Source organism: Sebastes umbrosus, chromosome 2 (assembly GCF_015220745.1).
Source record: "Sebastes umbrosus isolate fSebUmb1 chromosome 2, fSebUmb1.pri, whole genome shotgun sequence".
Classification (NCBI taxonomy): Eukaryota; Metazoa; Chordata; class Actinopteri; order Perciformes; family Sebastidae; genus Sebastes; species Sebastes umbrosus.
Window position 1 is genome coordinate 27,314,705 of NC_051270.1, and position 21,399 is coordinate 27,336,103.

General features: G+C 40.2%; 2 protein-coding genes and 1 long non-coding RNA gene across 18 annotated transcripts in view; 1 reads left to right on the forward strand and 2 right to left on the reverse strand.

The window, feature by feature from the left end:
* The window catches only part of mical2a (microtubule associated monooxygenase, calponin and LIM domain containing 2a), a 45,201-nt gene extending 36,369 nt beyond the window's left edge, over positions 1 to 8,832 (reverse strand). For 13 of the 15 annotated variants that reach the window (XR_005204925.1, XR_005204927.1, XR_005204929.1 and 10 more), the window contains exons 1-2: positions 8,744 to 8,832; positions 8,524 to 8,671 (exon numbers count right to left, since the gene is read on the reverse strand). The gene's annotated coding sequence lies outside the window, so the exon portion shown is untranslated. The other 2 variants (XM_037756599.1, XM_037756590.1) reach the window with 2 other exon arrangements.
* dkk3a (dickkopf WNT signaling pathway inhibitor 3a) lies at positions 8,739 to 21,393 on the forward strand. 2 transcript variants are annotated; one of them, XM_037756717.1, is made up of 8 exons: positions 8,739 to 8,830; positions 11,912 to 12,142; positions 12,937 to 13,053; positions 13,131 to 13,190; positions 15,103 to 15,183; positions 16,893 to 17,037; positions 17,372 to 17,528; positions 18,733 to 21,393. In XM_037756717.1, the coding sequence occupies exons 2-8, from the start codon at positions 11,942 to 11,944 to the stop codon at positions 18,818 to 18,820; spliced, it is 849 nt and encodes a 282-aa protein (XP_037612645.1). In that variant the 5' UTR covers positions 8,739 to 8,830; positions 11,912 to 11,941; the 3' UTR covers positions 18,821 to 21,393. The 2 variants fall into 2 exon arrangements, with proteins under 2 accessions (XP_037612645.1, XP_037612634.1); XM_037756706.1 differs by lacking the exon at positions 8,739 to 8,830 and having other exon boundaries at positions 11,813 to 12,142.
* Positions 14,416 to 17,432, reverse strand: LOC119480461. The gene is made up of 3 exons (XR_005204937.1): positions 17,301 to 17,432; positions 16,668 to 16,774; positions 14,416 to 15,472 (listed from the first exon to the last, which is right to left on the reverse strand). It is a non-coding gene; the product is annotated as an uncharacterized LOC119480461 (long non-coding RNA).
* Positions 21,394 to 21,399: the final 6 nt, after the last annotated feature.

A 21,399-nucleotide genomic window follows, 5' to 3' on the forward strand; every position in this document is an offset into this window, starting at 1 on the left:
ATAAAGACATTTTGACTGCATTTTATGCTTTCAGTCCAAGTAAAGTGGTAAAAAAGGCACAACTATTGGAACCATCTGTTGTACGAGTCTGCGAGGACTAATGAAAAGGTACCACTTACTGTCTTCATAGCCAAGTCAGCGCTCAACACTCAAACTGCATTGTCTCAGACAGAGGCCAATGACTTCACCATCTCTGCCTGACAGAATGGAAAGTCACTTGTGGGCAGACAGAACAAACCCACAGAAAGGCTGTAAAAGTACAACTAATGACAGACGAAGCGGAAAGAATACACACACACACATACCATACATCACAACCAAACCATATAATGCTTAAGAGGATCAGAGAGTTTAATAGCGAGCAGGTTTAAGTCTCCTGTCTGTTCAGAAAATGATCTGTTTGAGTGACTGCGGCTGACTGAGAAGGTGAAAGGCAGTGATTCATTTCTTTGTAAGCAGAGAGGAATTCATACAGTGATCTTAAGTATCTCCTGATACTTTATCATTTTACCATTATTCATATAATTTACTTTGCTGTACTACTGTGGCACATTGCACAAAGAGAAAAGTGTCTGTACTTTGTGTGGTACAATTCCATAGGATGGATCTACTGTATATAAATAAAAGCACTGCTGTGTGTCTGAGAGACGTAGCAGCTATCAGTTTCCAGGATGATAGAGGGGGAATGTTAGGAATGTGAAAAATGTACCTGTTACACCTGGACGGCAAAAAGAGACTGAATAAAAACATGCACATGTACACTTTTATACACACACACACACACACCCACATCCTCCCACATTTCTGTAAAACACACATACATTTTCTTATGATATTAAACAGTTACTTTTTATACACTAATGTAACTCATCATCAGTGGTCTCAGGGCCGGCTCTAGCGATTTTGGTGCCATAGGCGAAATTTGGACTATTGCCATCTTATGATTTGAGCACATTTTTTACCCTAAATGCAGTACCTGTGAGGATTTCTGGACAATATATGTCATTGTTTTGTGTTGGTAATTCATTTCCAGTAATAAATATACACATACATTTGCATAAAGCAAGCCTATTTGTCCACTCCCATGTTGATAAGAGTATTAAATACTTGACAAATCACCCTTTAAGGTACATTTTGAACAGATACAAAATAGATGTGATTAATCGCAATTAACTATGGACAATCATGCGATTAATCACGATTAAATATTTTAATCAATTGACAGCCCTTATTATAATATTTTTGTATTTTTTTTAGAGGGCGACCAGCACCGCCCGAGAGGTGGTGACCTAGGCGACCGCCTATATGGCCTATGCCTTAAGCCGGCCCTGAGTAGTCTACAACATGGATGACCAGACCAGGAATAACAGAGTGAATATCAAGTAGAGCTGTTCCGATACAAGTATCGGAAATGCGTCTGATATGGCCCAAAATTCGGGAACGGGTATCGGCGAGTATGCCAGTCTATATGCACCGATCCAATACCAGGGTTTCTGCCGGACCTGAGAAAGAATGTCTAATAGGACAAAGCTGGTGTTTCTTCTACATGTTTTATATCTTCAAAAAATCCCATGAAAACCAACAATGTGTTACTTTCCAACAACCCCACCCCGTCTGTGACACTCAGCCTCAACCCACCGCCTTTCTACTGAAGACTGAGATCTTTTTTAAAGCTAAAAAAATGTCCTAAAACAGCTTGGCAATGTAGTTTTTAGCCAAAGTTAATCAAACAAAAGTAAATAGCACATTTGTTAGGGACTTTATTTAGCAGCGGATTAATACACGTGGTTACCCTTGTGAGTATTTACAACACAGGACAGACTGTAACTGAGAGACCGACTCAAAATAAACTAGTGTCCATTTGTTTTTTTAACACAGGAGAGGTCCAAGGCACAGAGGAATAAGATATATCAGGCTTTGGCTACACAGGCGATACTTGTCATCTATTCATGGTTGGTTTTGGTCTTTTCATTAGATTTGCTGACAATAAATAACTATAGATTATTGCCATTCTTATCCCTAAATAATTAGTTTAATACATTTACATGTAAAGTATATATGACCATCCCAAAAGTGTCCATGTGTTTGCAGAGCTACTTGCAATAACCGGTCCTATTTCAAACATACAGTGTGGCTCTGACAATGACAAAACAGCAGCAAAGACACTGAACCAAGCGTCGGACCGGTGACGCAATGTCTTCTTGTTTTTGCAGAGCACATAGCTTCAGGCTATCAGAATACAATAGGAAGCTGACAGCACAAGGAAAACATTGGGAGTGCTGGGAAATGCACATACTGTACTGTAGCCAGCCAGCAACAGTAATTACAGACTGGACTGAAGAAAACCAGGAAGGAACCCTCTGTAGGCCCGATAAGCAGGCCTCAGAAAACAGTGAACTCATGTGGACCTCAGCCCGCCGGCTCTGCCCTTCACTAGGCCCCAGAGCTCCACGCTATTATCTCAGCCATCTGAAATCTGGCTGCGTGTTCAGGCAGCAGTGCCAAAACAAAAGAAGATCCGCAACGAGCAAGGTAGAAACACTAGTAGAACGCAGTAAATGTCAACTTCAGAGTTGTTCATTTACACAAACAGGAGCAGGCTTGTGGAGCTCCAGGCTCGCTGTCTGTCTGCAGGACAGTCGAGGTGTGTTCACCACATGGCTCCTTTTGGAGAATGATTGATCTGGACATGCTGAGCACAGACTAAACGCCCGCCCAGCTACTGACACTAACAATTCACTTGAACAATTAATCTGACCCCAACTACTCATTAATTAGTCCTCTGAATGTGTTATCATTTACAGGGAGTGTGTCCCTTTTTTTAAAAATAAAGAAAATGGACAAAGAAAACAGATTCACTGAGCCATCAGGACTTTACAAACTAAACTCGGACCCCTCTTAAGTGCCAAAAATGTAGTAAATATAAACCACAAGCTGCAAACTGACTGGCACTGAGGGTCAAAGATCAGTGGGCGTCTTTCATTCATCCATCCATATCACAGGGGGGCACAGTGAAGGTGTGGATGGTGGTATTACTGCCGGCCGAGCAGGAATAGCAGATTGTGTAAGCCAACAATCTGTAAAGCCAGGCTCAGAATAGACGAGCATCATGTTGCAGAAGAAAACAGCACATGACATGAAAAGATATCAACAGGCCTCGACCCCGTAAACAAGAAAACCTCAGAAGGAAACAAAAACGTTCAAAGTTCAAATCAATAACAGTCAAGTGGGTTCACCGGTGTTAAACTGCAGCAGGGCCTTGTAGCAACACAGACGGAGGCTTCTCAAAAAACACTAATTGGACACTATCGACTTTCTGCAACGCCAGGAGTGTTTTGGTCGTTAAACTGAATCACGGTGATGCACTGAGAAAGAGGTGCAATGTCTTGTTTTTACATTTCAGAGAGCTTCAGAGTGCCAGCTCCCTCAGACGCCTCCCATCCAAACTCTTCCTGTGGAGTGTGTCTGGTTTCCTGTCCAGATCAAAGCTCAGAGGAGAGCTGCTTCTGTAAAAAAATCCACCTCTGTGATTTTAAAGCATGACTAAGATACGTTTAAAACCCCTTTTCAGCGTGCTCCTGTCCCCGACCAGATGGAACGGGTTAATGATATCCTGGGGTGAATTTACCGCAACAAAGTCGCCTTGTACCTCCTTCAGTGGCTCCATCTTTAAGTGGTTTAGTCGTGACATATCTTTTAATGTAGCAACGGCTTTAAGAAAGCGTAAATTATGTTGTTTTTTGTTCTATTATGATACAGTCATTTACGGACTAGCAGGCTACAGTACAAGGAACAACCTGCCCCACCTATTTCTGAGAGTTCCTATCTCCATTGTGTTGGCTGACGCCTGAGCACATGTGTCCGTTTTTATGCTGTGGAAAAAGGAAGGAAACATATTTGCAAAGAGGAAGGAGAAAGTTTACAACACCTCCCTGGCAATACTGAGCACAAGCTTCCTATCACAGTTAGTTTGTCGAGCTGCGTGCAACACAGTTGCATTGTTTTCATCCACAGCATGACGTTCTCACATAATCTTTATTATACTCTGATTTATTTTTCGGATTCATTCATTCATTTATTAAGACTTTCAATCACTGATTTATCCATTTAATTGTTTGATCTTTAAAGCTGCAGTGGGTAGAATTGGAGCAAATATGATTTTAAAAAAGTTATTTTTATAAAACGTGTCACTATATCCTGACAGTAGTGCATGAGACAGGTCATCTGAAAAAAATCATGTGCCTCCGTGTCCTCCGGTGCTCCTAACGGCATCTGCAATATTTCACAGACCGGAGGAAAACAACCAATCAGAGCCGAGCTGGAGCCTGCCGTCTCTGAGCAGCTGTCAATCACTGACAAACTCCGATCAAACGGTCAAACTAGGCAGCGCCGATCAAATATGAATCAATATTCTGTTACTGTAACACTATAAAATGAGAAGGTTTGTGACCCGGCAGTCATGTTGAGATCAGTTGAGGAAATACCAAGCACCGTCCATCAGCCGGAGCAAACGTTCTCATTTTACAGCTAAACAGTACACTACAAGATGTTTCTGAAAACATTTTGAGTTGAGAAATAGGCATTACAGTAACAGAATATTGATTCATATTTGATCAGCGCTGTCTAGTTTGACCGTTTGATCAGAGTTCCGAGTGATTGACAGTTGCCTCAGTTGAATGAACAGCCAATAGGAACGCTCTCTCTCTGAAATGACCTGTGATTGGCCAAAGTAGATTTTTTTAACGCCTGAAAACAGAGCCATGAGGAGGTGCAGAAGTCTAGTTTTCTCTTAGAACACTTGAATTACAATATGCTGAAAGGTTATTATGTTATTTTTGCCCAATGATGCCAAAAACGTCCTGCCTACTGCAGGTTTAACTACAGTATTTGTTGTTTCTAAAACTAAAATGTTAAGTATTTAAATAATGTCTCGCATTTGTTAGTAGTAATTTAGTAATTGTATTTATACCTGTATGCAAGAAGCTGAAACCACTGACTAATAATGTGACAGTGAGAGCAGCTTAATGACTGAAGTGAACATTAAAGCACTGAGATCTTACAGGTAAGAAGCTTTGCATACGTAACACTCAAGTGTGTGTCAGTCTTGCAGGAGCGAGAGTCTGAAATGCTTTGGCGAGTTATCTAGAGTCATGATGTTGTAAAAGACAAGATCGTTTTTAGATTTTTCCATAAGCATCATCATAATGTGGGCCTTCGTTTGGCTGCATGATTGGAGGAGACCTGTGCAGCTTTCTGTACACTGTTGTTAAGTTAAACTCCAGTAAAGCTGGTAATTACAAACTAAAAATGAAAGGCTGGCACAAGAATTCGCTGTTGTAAGCTACTGAGGGAGTGTTGAAGCCTATCACGCTACGAGTCAAAGACAAAAGGACAGTTTGAAAAATGTGGAAGTTTGTATGTAAATGTCAGTATCAGTTTCTCACTCTGTTACAGTGAAAGTACATTTGTTCATACAGCTCTAATATACAGCCTTGTGATCTGGAGATGTTTGTATGGTCTCTCGGCTTTGAGGTAACTGTTGAAAGGAGGAGGACATGATTTAATGTTATCCCTGAGCATGTTCAGAACATAAGCTTTGCAGCTATTTGGCAAAAAAAAGACTGTTTGATAAAGCATTCGCCAAAAGACTACTTATCTTATTGAGCAACACACTGTTTACGTTGTCTTTCCATATATTTATATCACATGAATGATTAAATAAAAGGCTTTACTGGGAGGGGAAATTCCAGCAAGAGGAGAATAATGTGGTTGCTGATAAATGTTTATGCGCAAAAAGGTTGTTAATTCCCAGGAGCATAAATCACATGGACCATCAGTGTCTGCGCCAGAGACAATATGTAAGAACACTGTTTAGATGTTAGCACGTTCACTGGCAGAGCCGCTCTGTAATAAAGTTTGGAACTTACAGTTTTGACGGAGAACGGTATGCGCTGTATGTAACGGCCGTGAAGTACACAGGAAATGATTGCTCACACAGCAGTGGGGAGGAAAACTACCACTGTTTGTATGACTCCTTTGACCCTACTTAGAAATGTTGCTGAACAAATCGTGCATCATCTTGCGTGACACATGAATCATTCCAGACTGACTGCTCATGACCTACAGTATGTTGAAATGTGGAAGAGGAAGAAGTTTTTCACTTCTCATTGGTCCAAATTTGAATATTTGTTCCTGCTTCATCAGGAATGCTGTGTTTATCAGTAGCCAGGGTTCCCGACTCAAATTTCCCGACTTCTCGATAGATTTTTCAGACGTTATTTGACTTTGTAACTCGGGGAGGATGCTGTGACAAGACTACAGTGCTTCGGCGTCTCCCCTATGGTTGAGACGTCAAACGATTTTACACAAAGTTTGCATCCAGCTCTCTTTTCCTAGTTGGATATGTTAACCAACCAGGATTTGTATTTGGGATTTGTCAAGCCAGCCCTCAGAAAACTTGCTTTTACCCATTGTGGCCGTTCAGTCCACAGCCCTAAGGAGACATGTTGGGCAATGTTCCACTGTCAAACATCTTTCACTTAGGGCAACGCTGCTTTAGGTGAAAAACAATGATGCCGCCCCTCTATTAGCAACAGGGACAGGCTGGGACAGAAATCCATCCTGAGACTATGAGATGGCGAGCCGAAAGATTTTGGGCAGTAATTTTAACACTAATACAGTTTTTGTGGTATAAAGAGAATCTGATGATGCTGAAGACACTTCATAGTGGATGACACCTCCTCAGTTTGTATAAGCACGTCGCCACTGCACTGACTCAAAACAGGACCAAAACATTGCCTATATGTGTGCGCTGGCCGTGGCTGTGATGTACAGGCGTAGAGGCACGCACCATTGCCTACTTCTTGTTTTGCTTTTGACGACATCAAGTTCTCTCACACAGTAGTAAACATTTTGGCTGCACTGGCTGCTCCAAACGTTATGAAAAACACTCTGCTTGTATGATCAGTTTACTTTTAGAAATTCTGAATTTTATATTTTAGAAAACAGAATAGGGGCAATAGTCTGGAAACAAAAATGTTTTTTCATACTTATCCAGACCTGGAAATTACTAAAATCAAATTCCATGCTTCTCCATACTGCGTAGTAGGAAAGCACCGATACCGGATTGTATATCGGGCCGATACTGACTCAAATAGCTGGATCGGGTATCGGTGACAATGGGGCCGATCTATTCACTTCAATTCTATGTTTATATACTATACACATTATATACTTGAATTTGAATTCCTGTTTAAGTTTTGACCAAATTTGTTGTTGCCTTAAAAAGTTTTAAACTTGAATTGTAACTCCTGTTAATTTTGAAGATTTTCTTTTGCCAAGTTACTGGTGTACAATTTATTATTTTAATAATAAATAATTCAGTAAATGTATACAGTATCTATGTATTTATTTGTTACATTTTGTTTTACAAAGTTAGGAAAGCAACACGTAAAAGAATGAGCCCAATCAGTCACCTCCACACAGTGAGGCATACAGCTCATTAATTAAACACTGGTATCGGATCGGTTCAAACCCAAAGCCAAGGTATCCCCTATCGGTATCGGGACTGAAAAAGTCAGATCGGTGGATCCCTATTATCAGTAACAGTAGCTGTATATTAACCTGTACTCACACTAGAAAACATTAACAGTAGTAGCAGTTTCTGTTACTCACTGAGCTTCATTCAGTAACCTGTCAACACAACACCTTTCATTATTATACAGTTTGTGTTGTTACAACCCCAAGGACAGGCTGAGGGCTATTTACAGTCTGTAAGCTGCTGAGCAGGTGGAGTCAGCCTGGACAAAAGGCTGGAAAGAATAAAAACACTGGGCAGAGTTCATCAACTTGTATCCTACTGACATGAGGACAGCTAATGATGGGATTACAAAAACAATCCAAAGCATTGGTGTGGGATGACTGCAACCTGGATGTACCTGTTTCTACTCTTTTCCCTGTTTATTTACGGTGTCTGAACTTAAAGAAAAGCTGTAAGTCCAGTTTTGTTTGCCTAGACTAGAGGCATGTTAGAAAAGAAGCCACTCAGAGGTGGTTTAAGGCATAAACACACCAGCATAACAAAAATGCAGGTTGCGCAAGTGGAGATAACCTTTTCTGTTATCAGGGGAGCAGAGACAAACCCAGATGTCTGACTCCTCTCAAACAGCAAGATCACAAGAAAACACCACATTTAGCACATGTTCATACAACTCTGAACTCCAGACTTCTCTAAGGAGAAACAATAAACTTACAGCCAAAAAGCAGCATTATCTAATCACCAACTTCCTACTTGATACTGTGCCAGTGTTAGTTCATGCAATGAACCGGCTTTTCCTTCCCTCTGCCATAACTTTTAATACACCCTTGCCTTGGTTGTCACACTAGAGCAACTTGTTATGCTTGTATATTTTCAAATAAGGAAAAAGGCACACTTCTGTCAGGTGTCTCAGCCTCACACCGACCGCTGGATTAGGAAAGACACAAAGACTACCAAGGTGTAAAACACAAGACACAAGAACTCACCTCATAATCTCAACCCAGTCCAAACTCTTCCTCCTCCCAGTGTCTTCCAACGCGCTGCTGCTGCTGCTGCTGCTGGACTGCTGTGTGAAGCTTAGTAGCTCCTCAGTCAGGCTGACAGTGCAGCTGCGTCCAGTGCTGGAGGGCGGGGCTGCACACAGACACATCCATGAACCAGACAGCAGACAGACATACCTGAGCAGATTGACCTGAGCAGACATACCTGAGCAGATTGACCTGAGCAGACATACCTGCAGCAGACAGACAGCTCCTGTGTGTGTGTCTAATCCAGAGGATCCACACATAACAGGTCTGGTTGATGAGGTGTCTGGGTGGAAAAGCTAAAAAAAACTGGATAGAAATAAAAGCTAAATTATTAAACGTTATTTTAAGGGTATGTGAATGAGTTGAAGTTTTCAAGATTATGAAGATATAGCTTAAAAAAAAAATACAACAATACTTAAAAGCAAATTGGGAACTTTTCAAGTGTGCTTCCTGATTTGGCATAAATACCACCTGGCAACACATTGTACATTTGACCACGTGTCAGCAGAGACTGTAGTCTACGCAGCACATGGACGAAACCATTAAACAAACACTGGCAACATGTGCTCAGTAATATACAGCCCGTGGTCAGGATGTATTCACTATGAAAGCAAACGGCGCCATCTGGTGGTCAGACTGTGAAACTACAGGAGCAGCCAGTTTTGTTCTAGTTTTGTTTTTTTTGTTTTTTTATTTAACCTTTATTTAACCAGGTAATACTCATTGAGATTAAGAATCTCTTTTGCAAGAGAGACCTGGCCAAGACAGCAGCATTTAAACATACATTAAAGTTTCAGACGCCACAACATAAAACAAATGTAAAATAAATACATAGCATAATATCATACAAAACACATTAAAATCAAGTGTTTGAAGCCAACGTTAAAGTCATATTATTCAGAAACACAGAAAGCCCCCGATTGACTCTGCTTCTAGGTTTTTTTCCCAGCCAACATGGTTATGTGGGCCACACATGGGTTATGCTGGGGGTATCTGGGTACCAAGTGGGTATGGGCTCAAAATGGGCATCTTATCTGGGGCCCACTTGGATCAACTAAGTAGGTCCCACATGGGCTCCTCATGTGGGCTACCGGTGTGGGTCCTAGGTGGGTCACTACTGGGAAATTAGTGCATGGGGCCAACATGGAAACTGTGGACACCTACAACCCATATTTCAGCCCATGTAGTCCCCATGTAGTCCCCACATAGATCTTAAAGCTAGGACCAAGATGGGTCTTGGGTATGTTGCCCAGTTGGGGCCCACATAACACCCATTGTAATCCTGCGTGGGATCCATGTGGGCAATTGACATTGGGTCATTATGGAACCCGCGGACAGTCCCATATAGGGCCCATTTTTCAGCCCATTTACTACCCACATGGGCCCCACATACAGATGCTGGCTGGGTTAGAGCCTCCACCACAATACAATGGAGATGAATTGAATTTTGTTTTATGGTGCTCTCACGGCATTGGAAAATTAATTTCAGAACATACTTTTGACTTTTCATGCGGACTATTTCTTTACCTGAACGTTTATTCCAATGCAAACTGCTCACAGTTATTATTACTGGGTGTCATATTTTCATTATTTAGCATCTTCTCATCACTCACAGTACAGTTATGTAGCATACAACCCAGATTGAATTAGAATAGGACTAGTAGAGCTAGTATAACGGGCAACGCAATCTGTAAAACTGTCCTTATATGGTCAAAACTGTGTTACTTTTTAAATTAGCTAACGTTAGCTAGCCACAACAGGACATCTAAAACGCTCCGTTTTAACGCATTTTGACGGAATTGCAACAGAAATGCGTTGCTAGGCAACAGCTTGGGTCCATTTGTACTTCCTGTCAGCTGATGACATTCACATACACTGCAATCAGGAATAAACTGGGACACATTTAGAATGTTTACGTTTAAAACTGTGTCAAGGGTCTAAATATTGTATATTCGTGACATCACGAATGGGCAGAAATCCTGACAGCTTGTTTCAAATGCAGAGTTTCTGAATACGGGCTGTGTGTATTTCTCTGTGGATTGAGTGTTTCGATACTTTCACAGTATTTATATAGCACTTAAAGGGACTGTTTGTACCTTTTTACAGGTATAAATCTACCAGGTCGGTTTCCCATGTGCGTTCACATATGCGATATGCGTGCTCGCATGTGGCTACGCTGTTCAGACTCCCTGTGGACACGTACCATCAGACTCCAACACAAACTACACGGAAGCACCAAAACCTCAAAGTTATATCTAGTTAAGCCCGTCTTGCAAAACAGTGTTGGCCGCGGTCGTAGGACGAGGAGGAAACCGTAGCTTTGGTCTCCAGAGCCGGAGTCTCTGCTCCTCTGCTCCTCTGCCTGCCTTCCGTCAACTCGCTCCACCTATAGACGTGAACGCGCGCACAATACACACTGCAGGAGAGTTAGTATCTCTGACAATATCTAGTAAATGTACAGTGGACGTTTGTGCAGAAATAAATGCTGCAGCTCCTCCAGACCAACAGAGGTTTCCTGTGTCTTGTGAAGTGACGGGGCTCCGCAGCGAGAAACGTTATCGTCTCCGACCGGGTGCCGGTGTCTTCCCTGTTCCCTCCGACCGCGGTCGGGAGACTGAAGCAGGAAAAGCTAACACTAGGATCAGCATTGATTCATGGAGAGACCTTCGTCTGGTCAGCTAACATTACTGCCAAGCAGCTGAAATATAGAGTGATATTGTGGTTTTAGCTGACGTGTGTCACCTCACTGTTTTGAGCGATGCTCGTTCATGTCTATGTAGAGCGAGTAAGCGCGAGCCCGACGCTGACTTTCGTTGACTTAACGGCCACAGGTGTCGCTGTTAACAAGCATTTCTGATTCTTACAAACAGTCCCTTTAAAATTGTATCAAGGGTCTAAATATTGTATATTTGTGACATCACTAATGGGCAGAATTCCTGGCAGCTTGTTTCAAATGCAGAGTTTCTGAATACGGGCTGTGTGTATTTCTCTGTGGATTGAGTGTTTTGATACTTTCACAGTATTTATATAGCACTTAAACCTGCTTTATAATAAAAAAAAAACTATAATAATAAAATCTCACTTTTTCATAATATTGGACCTTTAAGTTTATCGAACACCTATGTGCCATTTTCCAACGAGTTTTTTTTTTCATATGTTTATGTTGAAACCAGCTAATGCGAGTTTTTACCTGTATGTTAGATTATGTTAAAGAGATTAACAAGAATATGAGGTGATGACCCCTCAGTGACGGAGACGCGCATCAGCTGTGCTGTGTGGTGTCGCTGTTTGTGTTCCTCCTCAGCATCAGCACCAGCACCACACCCTCCTCACTCCTCACTCACAGTGCCGCAACAGCAGCAGCAGCAGCAGCAGCATGATGCGAGTCGCCCTGCTAGTGTTGGCTCTCACAGCAGTCTGCCATGGCATCCTCCCTGAGATAGTGGACTCAGGCATCAGTCACATCCTGGAGGAGGACTCCTTCCCGGGACAAACGGAGCCGGACCGGGTGTTTGTGGAAGTGGAGCAGCTGCAGGAGGATCCGCAGCAGAAGCAGCCTGAGGATGCGTCTCACCAAGTAGGGCAGACAGTTTGCACCTCTATCAGTCAGCATCTAGCTTTTTACATGACATGGCATTATTTCACTGCTCACTTCAGATCACAAAGTTATTGGCTGGTATTGTGGGAATCTTTTAAAAATACTAGTGAGATTGAGAAATTTTGTTTATTTGTTTATTTATTTTGCACAATTTAACTCTATACAACATAACAAAAGAAATAAATGAATAATATAAAGTGCAGGTAGAGGCAAAAAAAACACTGGGCTTATCTGAAGCCTCCACCTACAGACAAGATTAATATAAAGAAATAATATGACTACATAATAGTGATAACAAACAATTAGGACAAGATATATATAATAACAACAATAACAATACAGTAAATATATAAAAAATAAAATACTAAATCAATATGTGTTTTTTTACATTTCTCCTTTGATATTGCAATATATTGTTATTAATTGTTTTTTATTTGTTTTATTGACACAACAAACAATTACTTCTTTATTGTTTTCTTCCCTTTACATGCATGTTCTTTTTAAATATCTATATATTGTAATTTGCTTAATGAATTGTATATATGTATATATATATATGTTTTTGTTTATATTTTGTTCTTTTTTAATTTTTATTTATTATTGAATTGACGCTTTGGCAATATTGTTCACCTGACAGTCATTCCAATAAAGCAAATTGAATTGAATTGAATTGAGAGGCAGCAGTGGAAGGAGCTAGAATATGGAAGTGATCTCTTCCTAATGCATCTCTTAAACCTGAAATCTGTCTCTGATAATCTCTCCGATTCTTCTAGAGGAACAACGAGAGTCTCAGCCCTCATCCCAACAACCTTCCTTCAAGTCACCACAATGAAACTGCTTCTTCTGATAAAGTGATTGATAACGAATCAGTCCACACCTCAGTAGAACAGGTACGATTATAAACAGTAGTAAGTGTTTGTTTCCCTTTGTGAATGCTTAACTTAACAGATGTCCCACCTTCACACAGGAGACAAACAACATTACCACAGCCGACCAGTCAAGTGACCTGGGGAACAATATCGTTCATGTAAGTTTATTCTGTTAAACCTACAGACAGAAAGAGAATCCACCTTTAAGCTTGTGCTTTTCATGTGACCTTTTGACTGCTCATGCACATGAAAAGGCCTCACGGTTGCATAATGTCTGGCAGCAGCATGACATAATGTCTGTAAATGAATCAAACAGTGTGTGTCTGTGTGTGTGTGGGATGTGCAGCGTGCATTCATGTGTTCATTCAGCAAGTTGAAATAAATGCTGATATGCAGCTGATCTCTCAAGTGCGTTCATCAAAATGATGACTGTACAAAATTGTTGATAAATAAGTGATGATGTGTGCAGGATTAGAGCTTCTAACAGAGGGGGTTCCTATGCAAGAACGCAGGTTTAGAAATGTTGTTATTCTCAATTTAATCGTATAAAAGCTCAATTCAAAGAGCAAATTTCTTCTTTTATTTGGCTTAGATTGTGTAAAACACATCAGATAAAACCTTGTCAGAATAATAATGATGTATGGATCATCACCTTTGGTATATTTTAAGTCTTCTTTTACACTCAGGAGTAGTTTTTGTCACTTTGTGTATTGGAAGAAGTGAGTCCATTGAATGTAGGGCTGCAACTCACGATTATTTTCATTGTTGATTAATCTGTTGATTATTTTCTCGATGAATGGATTAGTTGTTTGGTCTATAAAATGTCAGAAAATGGTGAAAAATGTCGATCAGTGTTTCCCAAAGTCCAAGATGACGTCCTCAAATGTCTTGTTTTGTCCACAACTCAAAGATAATTCAGTTCACTGTCATAGAGGAGTAAAGAAACCAGAAAATATTCACATTTAAGAAGCTGGAACCAGGGAATTTAGACTTTTGTTTTCCTTAAAAAAAATCACTTAAACAGATTAATTGATTATCAAAATAGTTGCCGATGAATTTAATAGTTGTCATTGATTAATCAATGTATTGTTGCAGCTGTAATTGAATGGTTTGGTGTTAGACACATTGTAGAAAGACAGGAGCGGTAAACAACTGTTTACATGGTAACTCTGGGACAACAGTCTGTCCCAGGTGCAAGAGGTAAAAATAAAACTGGAGGAGGTGCATCTTTCTTCATTCTGCCTGCTTAATAAGCAACCTAGGGATGCAACGATGTGACTTTTTCAGTCCCGATAGCGATAACTGGGCTTTGGATATGAGCCGATACCGGGTATAAGCTGTATGCCTCACTGTGAGGAAGTGACTTGGATCATTCTTTCATAATGTAAAGCAACATCAGGCGTGACTTAAACATTGCTTTCCTAACTTTGTAAAAGAAAATGTAACAAATAAATAGATATAAATCTTCTGAATTATTATGTATTATTGAAATAATAAATCGTTCACCAGCAACTTGGTAAAACATTTTTTTTATATTAACAGGAATTACAATTCAAATATAAACCTTTTTAATGCAGCAACAAATTGGTTTAAAACTTAAATAGGAATTCAAATTGCAGTATATAATGTATAAAGTATTTACATATAGAGTTGAATTGAATAGATCGGCCCCACTGTCACCGATACCCAATCCAGCTATTTGAGTCAGTATCAGCCCGATATCCGATCCAGTATCGGTATCGGTGGATCCCTAATGCAACCTAAAACTTTAATTTATTTAATTCTTCATTTTGCACTCTGGACAAAATACTGTGACGTGAATCTGTATTAAATCCAGAAAGTTTCTCTACCTTGGGGTTTAAATCCGATGTAGGGTCAAATGATATGCAGATTGATATATATCAACATTTGTTTGGCACATTTTCCAAATAAAAATGCATTGTTTTTACATGTAGGTATCATCAGGAACTCACTCATGGTCTTAAAAAATAAACAATGCCATTCTTACTTCACATGATAACGGATCAAACCACGGCGTTAGATGTAATCCTTCCTCTCTCTTGTCTTCAGGGATGCATCGCTGATGGAGACTGTGGGAAGGGAAGTTATTGCCTTTATGACAAGTGTCTGCCTTGCAAAGCAATCGATATGGTAAGTGAATCTAAGTTGCATTTATATATGGACCCCTGCACTACTTTGGTTAGTTTTCTCTATAATGCACTGCTGCTCTCAAACACAAACACACACACACACACACACACACACAGTCACTTCCGGCCAGCTGGGGTTTCATTGACTGCATTGCAGTGTGTCCACAAGTGTAATCGGAGTGAGTTGTTTGTGAACGCTCCGTCCTATGAGCATCACATGGAAGAACAGCACGTGTCAAGGTTAAATAAGAGCTCTTCTTTTCCCACTGCTCTCTCTCTCAAAAGGATGTCTAGAAGAAAAAGAACATTAGTAATGAGAGTCCTCGCTCTAGAGACTCACATTGGTTTTATTTAAGAGTCCAGTGTTGCTGCTGATTCTGTAGTATCTTCAATGGATGAACTGTTTCTCTGTGTAGCAGAGATGCACAAAGGCTAGCTAAGACAGTGGCAGTCTGCCAAACAAGGGAACGGTGTACATGGATAATAGATACACAGAGGACAGGATCTGTGTCTCGTCAGAAGCGCCGCACTGGAAAAACTCTGCATGGAAATAACCAGAACACTGCTGCCAGCATCCCCAAATTAACAATTCATAGAGGCTGTGTAGGAACAGGAACACGTCTCACTGCTATCAGAGACCAGTTGACCCGCTGATCTCATTTATATTTAACCACATTTAACCATCAAAAAAACCATCAGCAGACTTCACGCTTAGAGAATAATTAATGCCATTAATGCTCCGGGGAGTTCCAGCCTTTTTAAACTGAAGCCAAGTTCTCATTTTTGTGACTTTTAAGACACCCGTGTTACAGAAAGAATTTACATTAGATTAAAGATTTCTACTGAAATGTTGGTATTTGATTTTGTAAACTGGGGCTCCATCTTTGGTCCTCAGCTGACTGGGGTTGTGTATTGGCAAGATCTGGCGATACGATACATCACGATACAGGGGTTACGATTCAGTATATTGTGATATATTGTGATATATTGCGATACTGTAAGCAAGGCGACATATTGCAATATTTTATCTAATTTTTGGAAAACTGTCATAGAATAAAGAACACACCACCATATGCATAAAATCTGAGTAAAAAAATGTTTACTTTTTTTCTGCAATCAGAACAGTCGGATCTGCATTTGCATTTATAACAGTCCCTGTAACATCCAACATCACAGTACTACTTTGAGAGGGCACATCTCTTTGCCAGTGAATTAAAATATAAGTTACTGAGTTAATCTTTGCATGTAAAATATTAATAAAAAATCTGTAGTGTTTTTGAGAATCGATACAGTATCACAAAACATAATATCACGATATTCGATTTTTTTCGACATGTTCTTACAGCCCTACAGCTGACCTCTTTTCTCATTTTCATTTAAATGCATAGCATGCATAGCATACAGATATGGTTTTCATTAGAGTATTCAAAATCTTTGCATTATTACATAATTTTCACAATAACAAAAAAAAGGGATTATGCTTACCTGCATAGCGTTCCACGTTCGGAGAATAAACTGTAGAACCCCTCGATGGGTAGGACTAAGTTTTGCCACATCTTTCATCAGGCACAATCCTCTGGAGCTTGAAGATCCTGTAATGAAAAGAATTTACTTTATTTTTAGGGTAAAGTTGGGGTCGGGTTTAGATTATTTTGCAATACATATCTGAAAGGTTAGGGAGATTAAAACCCTTTCTTTCTATTCTTTCAGACCTGCACTAAGGATAAGGAGTGCTGTGGTGAACAGCTGTGTGTTTGGGGTCAGTGCAGTCTAAATGCAACAAAAGGAGAGGCTGGCAGCACTTGTCAACACCAGACTGACTGCAGCCCGGACCTCTGCTGTCTCCTCCATAAAGGTACAGTACAACACACAGTCCAGTGTACGCTGCTGCTCAGTGATTCTCTACGTTCTGTCTCAAAATACATCTGTGTTTTTATTCAATCTTGTGAGGGGCTCAATGCATGGGTGGAATATAAATCACAATTGATTATTTTTGAAGGAGACTTACATTTTGTACTTTTTTTGAGATCATATTCCACCCATGCAATGAGCCCTTCACAAGATTGAATAAGCAATAAATACACCTGAGGGATCCAAAGAGCACCTGTATGTGATTACCATAAAGACCCAGCAGCGCTTCTACTCCCATTGTCTTGGTATCTGTGTGTTTTGTTATGTTTTGCATTCAGCGCTGCTCTTCCCCGTCTGCTCGGCCAAGCCCATTGAGCGTGAGCGCTGCTTCGGTGCCTCCAACCACCTGTTGGAGCTGTTGTCCTGGGACATTCAGGACCAGGGACCCAGGAAACATTGTCCCTGTGCAGGAGATCTCCACTGCCAGCACCTGGGGTGAGTGCAGCACATTTAACAGCACAGGTTGTCTTAAAGGACCAGTGTGTAGCATTTAGGGGGATCTTGATAAGTATGTTTTCTTTAGTGTATAATCACCTGAAGATAAGAATCATTGTGTTTTCGTAACCTTAGAATGAGCCGTTTATATCTACATACGGAGCGGGTCCTCTCCACTAAGCCGGCCGCCTTGTTTCTACAGTAGCCCAGAACGGACAAACCAAACACTGGCTCTAGATAGGGCCATTCACGTTTTCCCGTCGGCCAGCGTAGTTCTCCTACACCAAGGGTATTCAATTCAAATTCAAATAGGTCCAGTTAGAGAAAAATTCCTCAAGCAAAGGTCCGGATCATCATAATGTCTAACTTGCGCTGTGATTCAATGCAATATATAAATTATATTGAAGTAGCGGCTCCGATCATTTATTTTCTGTGCCCTCAGTTCGGATTTGAGTCGGTATGTTTGCTCAAAAGATTTGTGTTTTGTTTCGTAATGCATGTTGCCGCTTTCAATAATCGTCACGGTCTCGGAACAAATGAGACATAACATTATTGGTTTTGAACAACCTGTGGGAGGAAAGAACATGTGATAGTGTGTCCATTCTTGATTAAAAGCTCTGTTTTACTGTCTACTTGCCTCTTTTTACAGCACGCCATGTGAAATTACTTTTCTTGGACGCATTTATTTCTGCGAGAATTCTGTCTCTCGCTTTATCTCTTCCCTGTGTGTTTGTGTGTGTGTGTGTGTGTGTGTGTGTGTGTGTGTATCTCACTCAATGACTTATTGGAGTGCACAGATTTGATTGGCTAAGTAGCATCACGTCTGTGAGTTCCCTGGGCCATTAAACCAGTGCCGTAGAGGCTAGAAAGCTGCGCCAGTTAAAATAGAAACGCTCCGTCAATATTGAATAATTCTCCCAGGTCCGGATAGGATGGCATCTGGGTCAGGACCGCGGTCCGCCTATTAGTGACATCTCTCCTACACACTTGGCACATGGGACAGTTGCAACAGTTGGTTGCAATCTGTAACCTCACCGCTAGATGCCACCAGATGCTACACACTGCACCTTTAAATCTTGTATTTGTTGTTGAGTGAATGATTCTGTTAATATATAAACAAAAGGATATTAAAGCTTTACATGCATGTCACTCTAACTAACTTTTATCCCTAATACTCCACTGGGGGGGCTCTGCTTTTTGACAGGCGAGGGTCCATGTGCCTTAAAGGAGAGGACTCGAGTGAAGAGGACCTGACAGACAGTCTGTACTCAGAGATAGACTATATAATCTAGCTTGATTTTCACAACTAGACAGCGGTCTCCACTGACTCCAGAGCTTTGTTGCAAAGAGCCATAGCACTTTCTGTTAGCCAGCTAATCCAAAGTGGTAAAGCTACACAGCATGGAAAATTAAAGACAATATATGTATTTTATTTGCTGTAATTGAGACCTGAGGTGAAAATGTAGATCTAAAAGTCACTAACCAAAAACAGGAAACACTATATTTGCAAAGTCCTGTGTTGATACTAAATAACACTATTTGCTGCATCTTTATATTGTATTTTAACTCTTATCCAAAGCTAATCCCAGCCATACAATGAACCGTAACACACAGAATACAACTCTGGACACAGAATATCTGCTGAATAGTCACCTCACTGTTTAAACTTGTCACATACATCATCAGCTGATACCACGTTGAGTAGCAGCACTGCATCCTCCTGATGAAGTAAGACCAAAGTAGAACAATGTTACCACCCAGTTTGCAGTCCCACTGCATTTACTGTGCACAAGGAAGACAAAGAAACCAGATACAATCATGCTTTATGTACTGCATGATCAATAAAACAGTGTCCCAGTAGCAGGCAATAATAAATTATGTTTGGGCTTCCAAGCAGTGTTGCCAGATTGGGCTGGTTTCTGCCCAGTTGGGCTACTTTCGATTAAATTGGGCGAGAAAAATAGCTTTGGACTGGTAGATGAAATTTGGGCTGCTTGGTCCACATTTGGCGAGGTTTTGAAAATATTGTGAAACCAATAATACCAAAGAGAAGCTGTCATTTTATGGTCAAAACAGATACACAATTCTTTGGTGTTGTTCCACTCATATTATTGACTCATTTAATTTGGGAAATATTTGATTGACATGAATTGTATTCAATCGTTGTTAGGGATAAGGGAGGACCTACTTACCTTGACGTCATCATCATTGTCATGGGAATTTGTGTATTTGTTTTTCTGACTGCACTCTTTGTTGGTTGCAATAGCCTATAACATTTTGCTTATTTGATGCAGATATGAAGCTTTCTATGCTTATAATGTGTTTTCTATTGTGCATGTAATGGTTTTACGCTTTTTACACAGGTTTATGATTTGGGCTGGTTTTTATTGAAATGGTTTTAAGTTGTGATTGGGCTGGAAACTGTCAATCTGATCTGGCAACACTGTTTCCAAGACTCCCCTAAACATTACACCTATATTAATCTACAGGAAACATGAGATGTTAGCAGACTCTGTTGCCATCTCGGAAGCTAATTTGCATCCTTATATATAAATAGTCTGATAAAACCTCAGTTTGTTTAAGAGTAAATCTAACTTTAGCTGCTTAAACATAAAGTTGTTTGTAACAAAGCTTTTTTTTCCCTCCCATCTTCACTTTCCATCTTTAGAAAATGTTTTGGGAACCATGCTGCTTGATCCCAGCGATATAGATTAACTGCTGCTTTGTTCTTTGCCAAGATCTCAACATTTTTATGTCAGAGATGACATGTTATTATATGCACGACTAGAAGAAACACTGTCCAACATGCCATCTTGTGATTTATCTATATTGTTTGTATGTATATATATTTATTATGTAATGTGCTGTTTCTTTTATATATGTACTTCTGTATCACTTTATTTCAATTGTCCTTGTCTTTCAAGCAGTATCTTGTATCCAGCAGCGTGTCAACAGTACACTTTAAATTCTTCTATTGTTTATACACCATCAGAAGACTTGGACCTTGTTTGAAAATTGTCCTGTATCAGCATCTATACTTGATATGGTGCAACTATATAACATTTATAGTTCTAGTATAACCATAAAGATTTCTGCTTGGAGTTAATCATTTGATGTTTTGTCCACAAACTTCAAGGCTTTTTTTCTTTTTTAAATCCTCTTCTATTCAAAACAGTTAATATTTAATGGAAAAAGGAATTACTATTCCTTTACCTTAAACTTTGTTCTAATTCAAGAGCAAGTTTTGATTCGTCAAGGAGCTGTTGTTGACGCTACACCTGCATCTCCAGCTTCTGTTGCACACCTCTGTGATCCCAGACGTGCCATTAGTCCCCAACACCTCATGCTTGTATGTGCGCTGTGTCTTCCATGTACAGCAATGTGACTCATCATGTCAACATCCCGGCAGGAAGGTGTGATATAAATGCAAGCAATACCTGATGTATGTGTGAATATAGCTTTTGTACTAGCAACTTGTGCTGGATGTTAAAGTAATAATCTCGAAGATTTTCATTTAAATAACAGTCCGTTAAGTCACTATCTATCGCCGAATGAGGTAACACAGCTGTGACTGAGCCCACTGATGAAAGCCCTTGCATTTGCAGTATTAGAAACTGAGTGTCTGTGGCGACATTCCTGGGGAAAAAAATAAATAATCACAAGCAGTGCTCTCTTGGAACCGATCCCAATACACACCTGCAATTACCACTTAGCGCCATAGGTGCCGCCAAAAGAGAACGAAACGGAGATCTTCGAGATTGTAACTTACATACAGCTACAAATGTCAAATATAAGCTCTGCACTGTTCTCAAGCACTTGAAACCTGACATGCAGCTTGTAAAATTCTTGCCTTTAGAAAAATAAACATTTT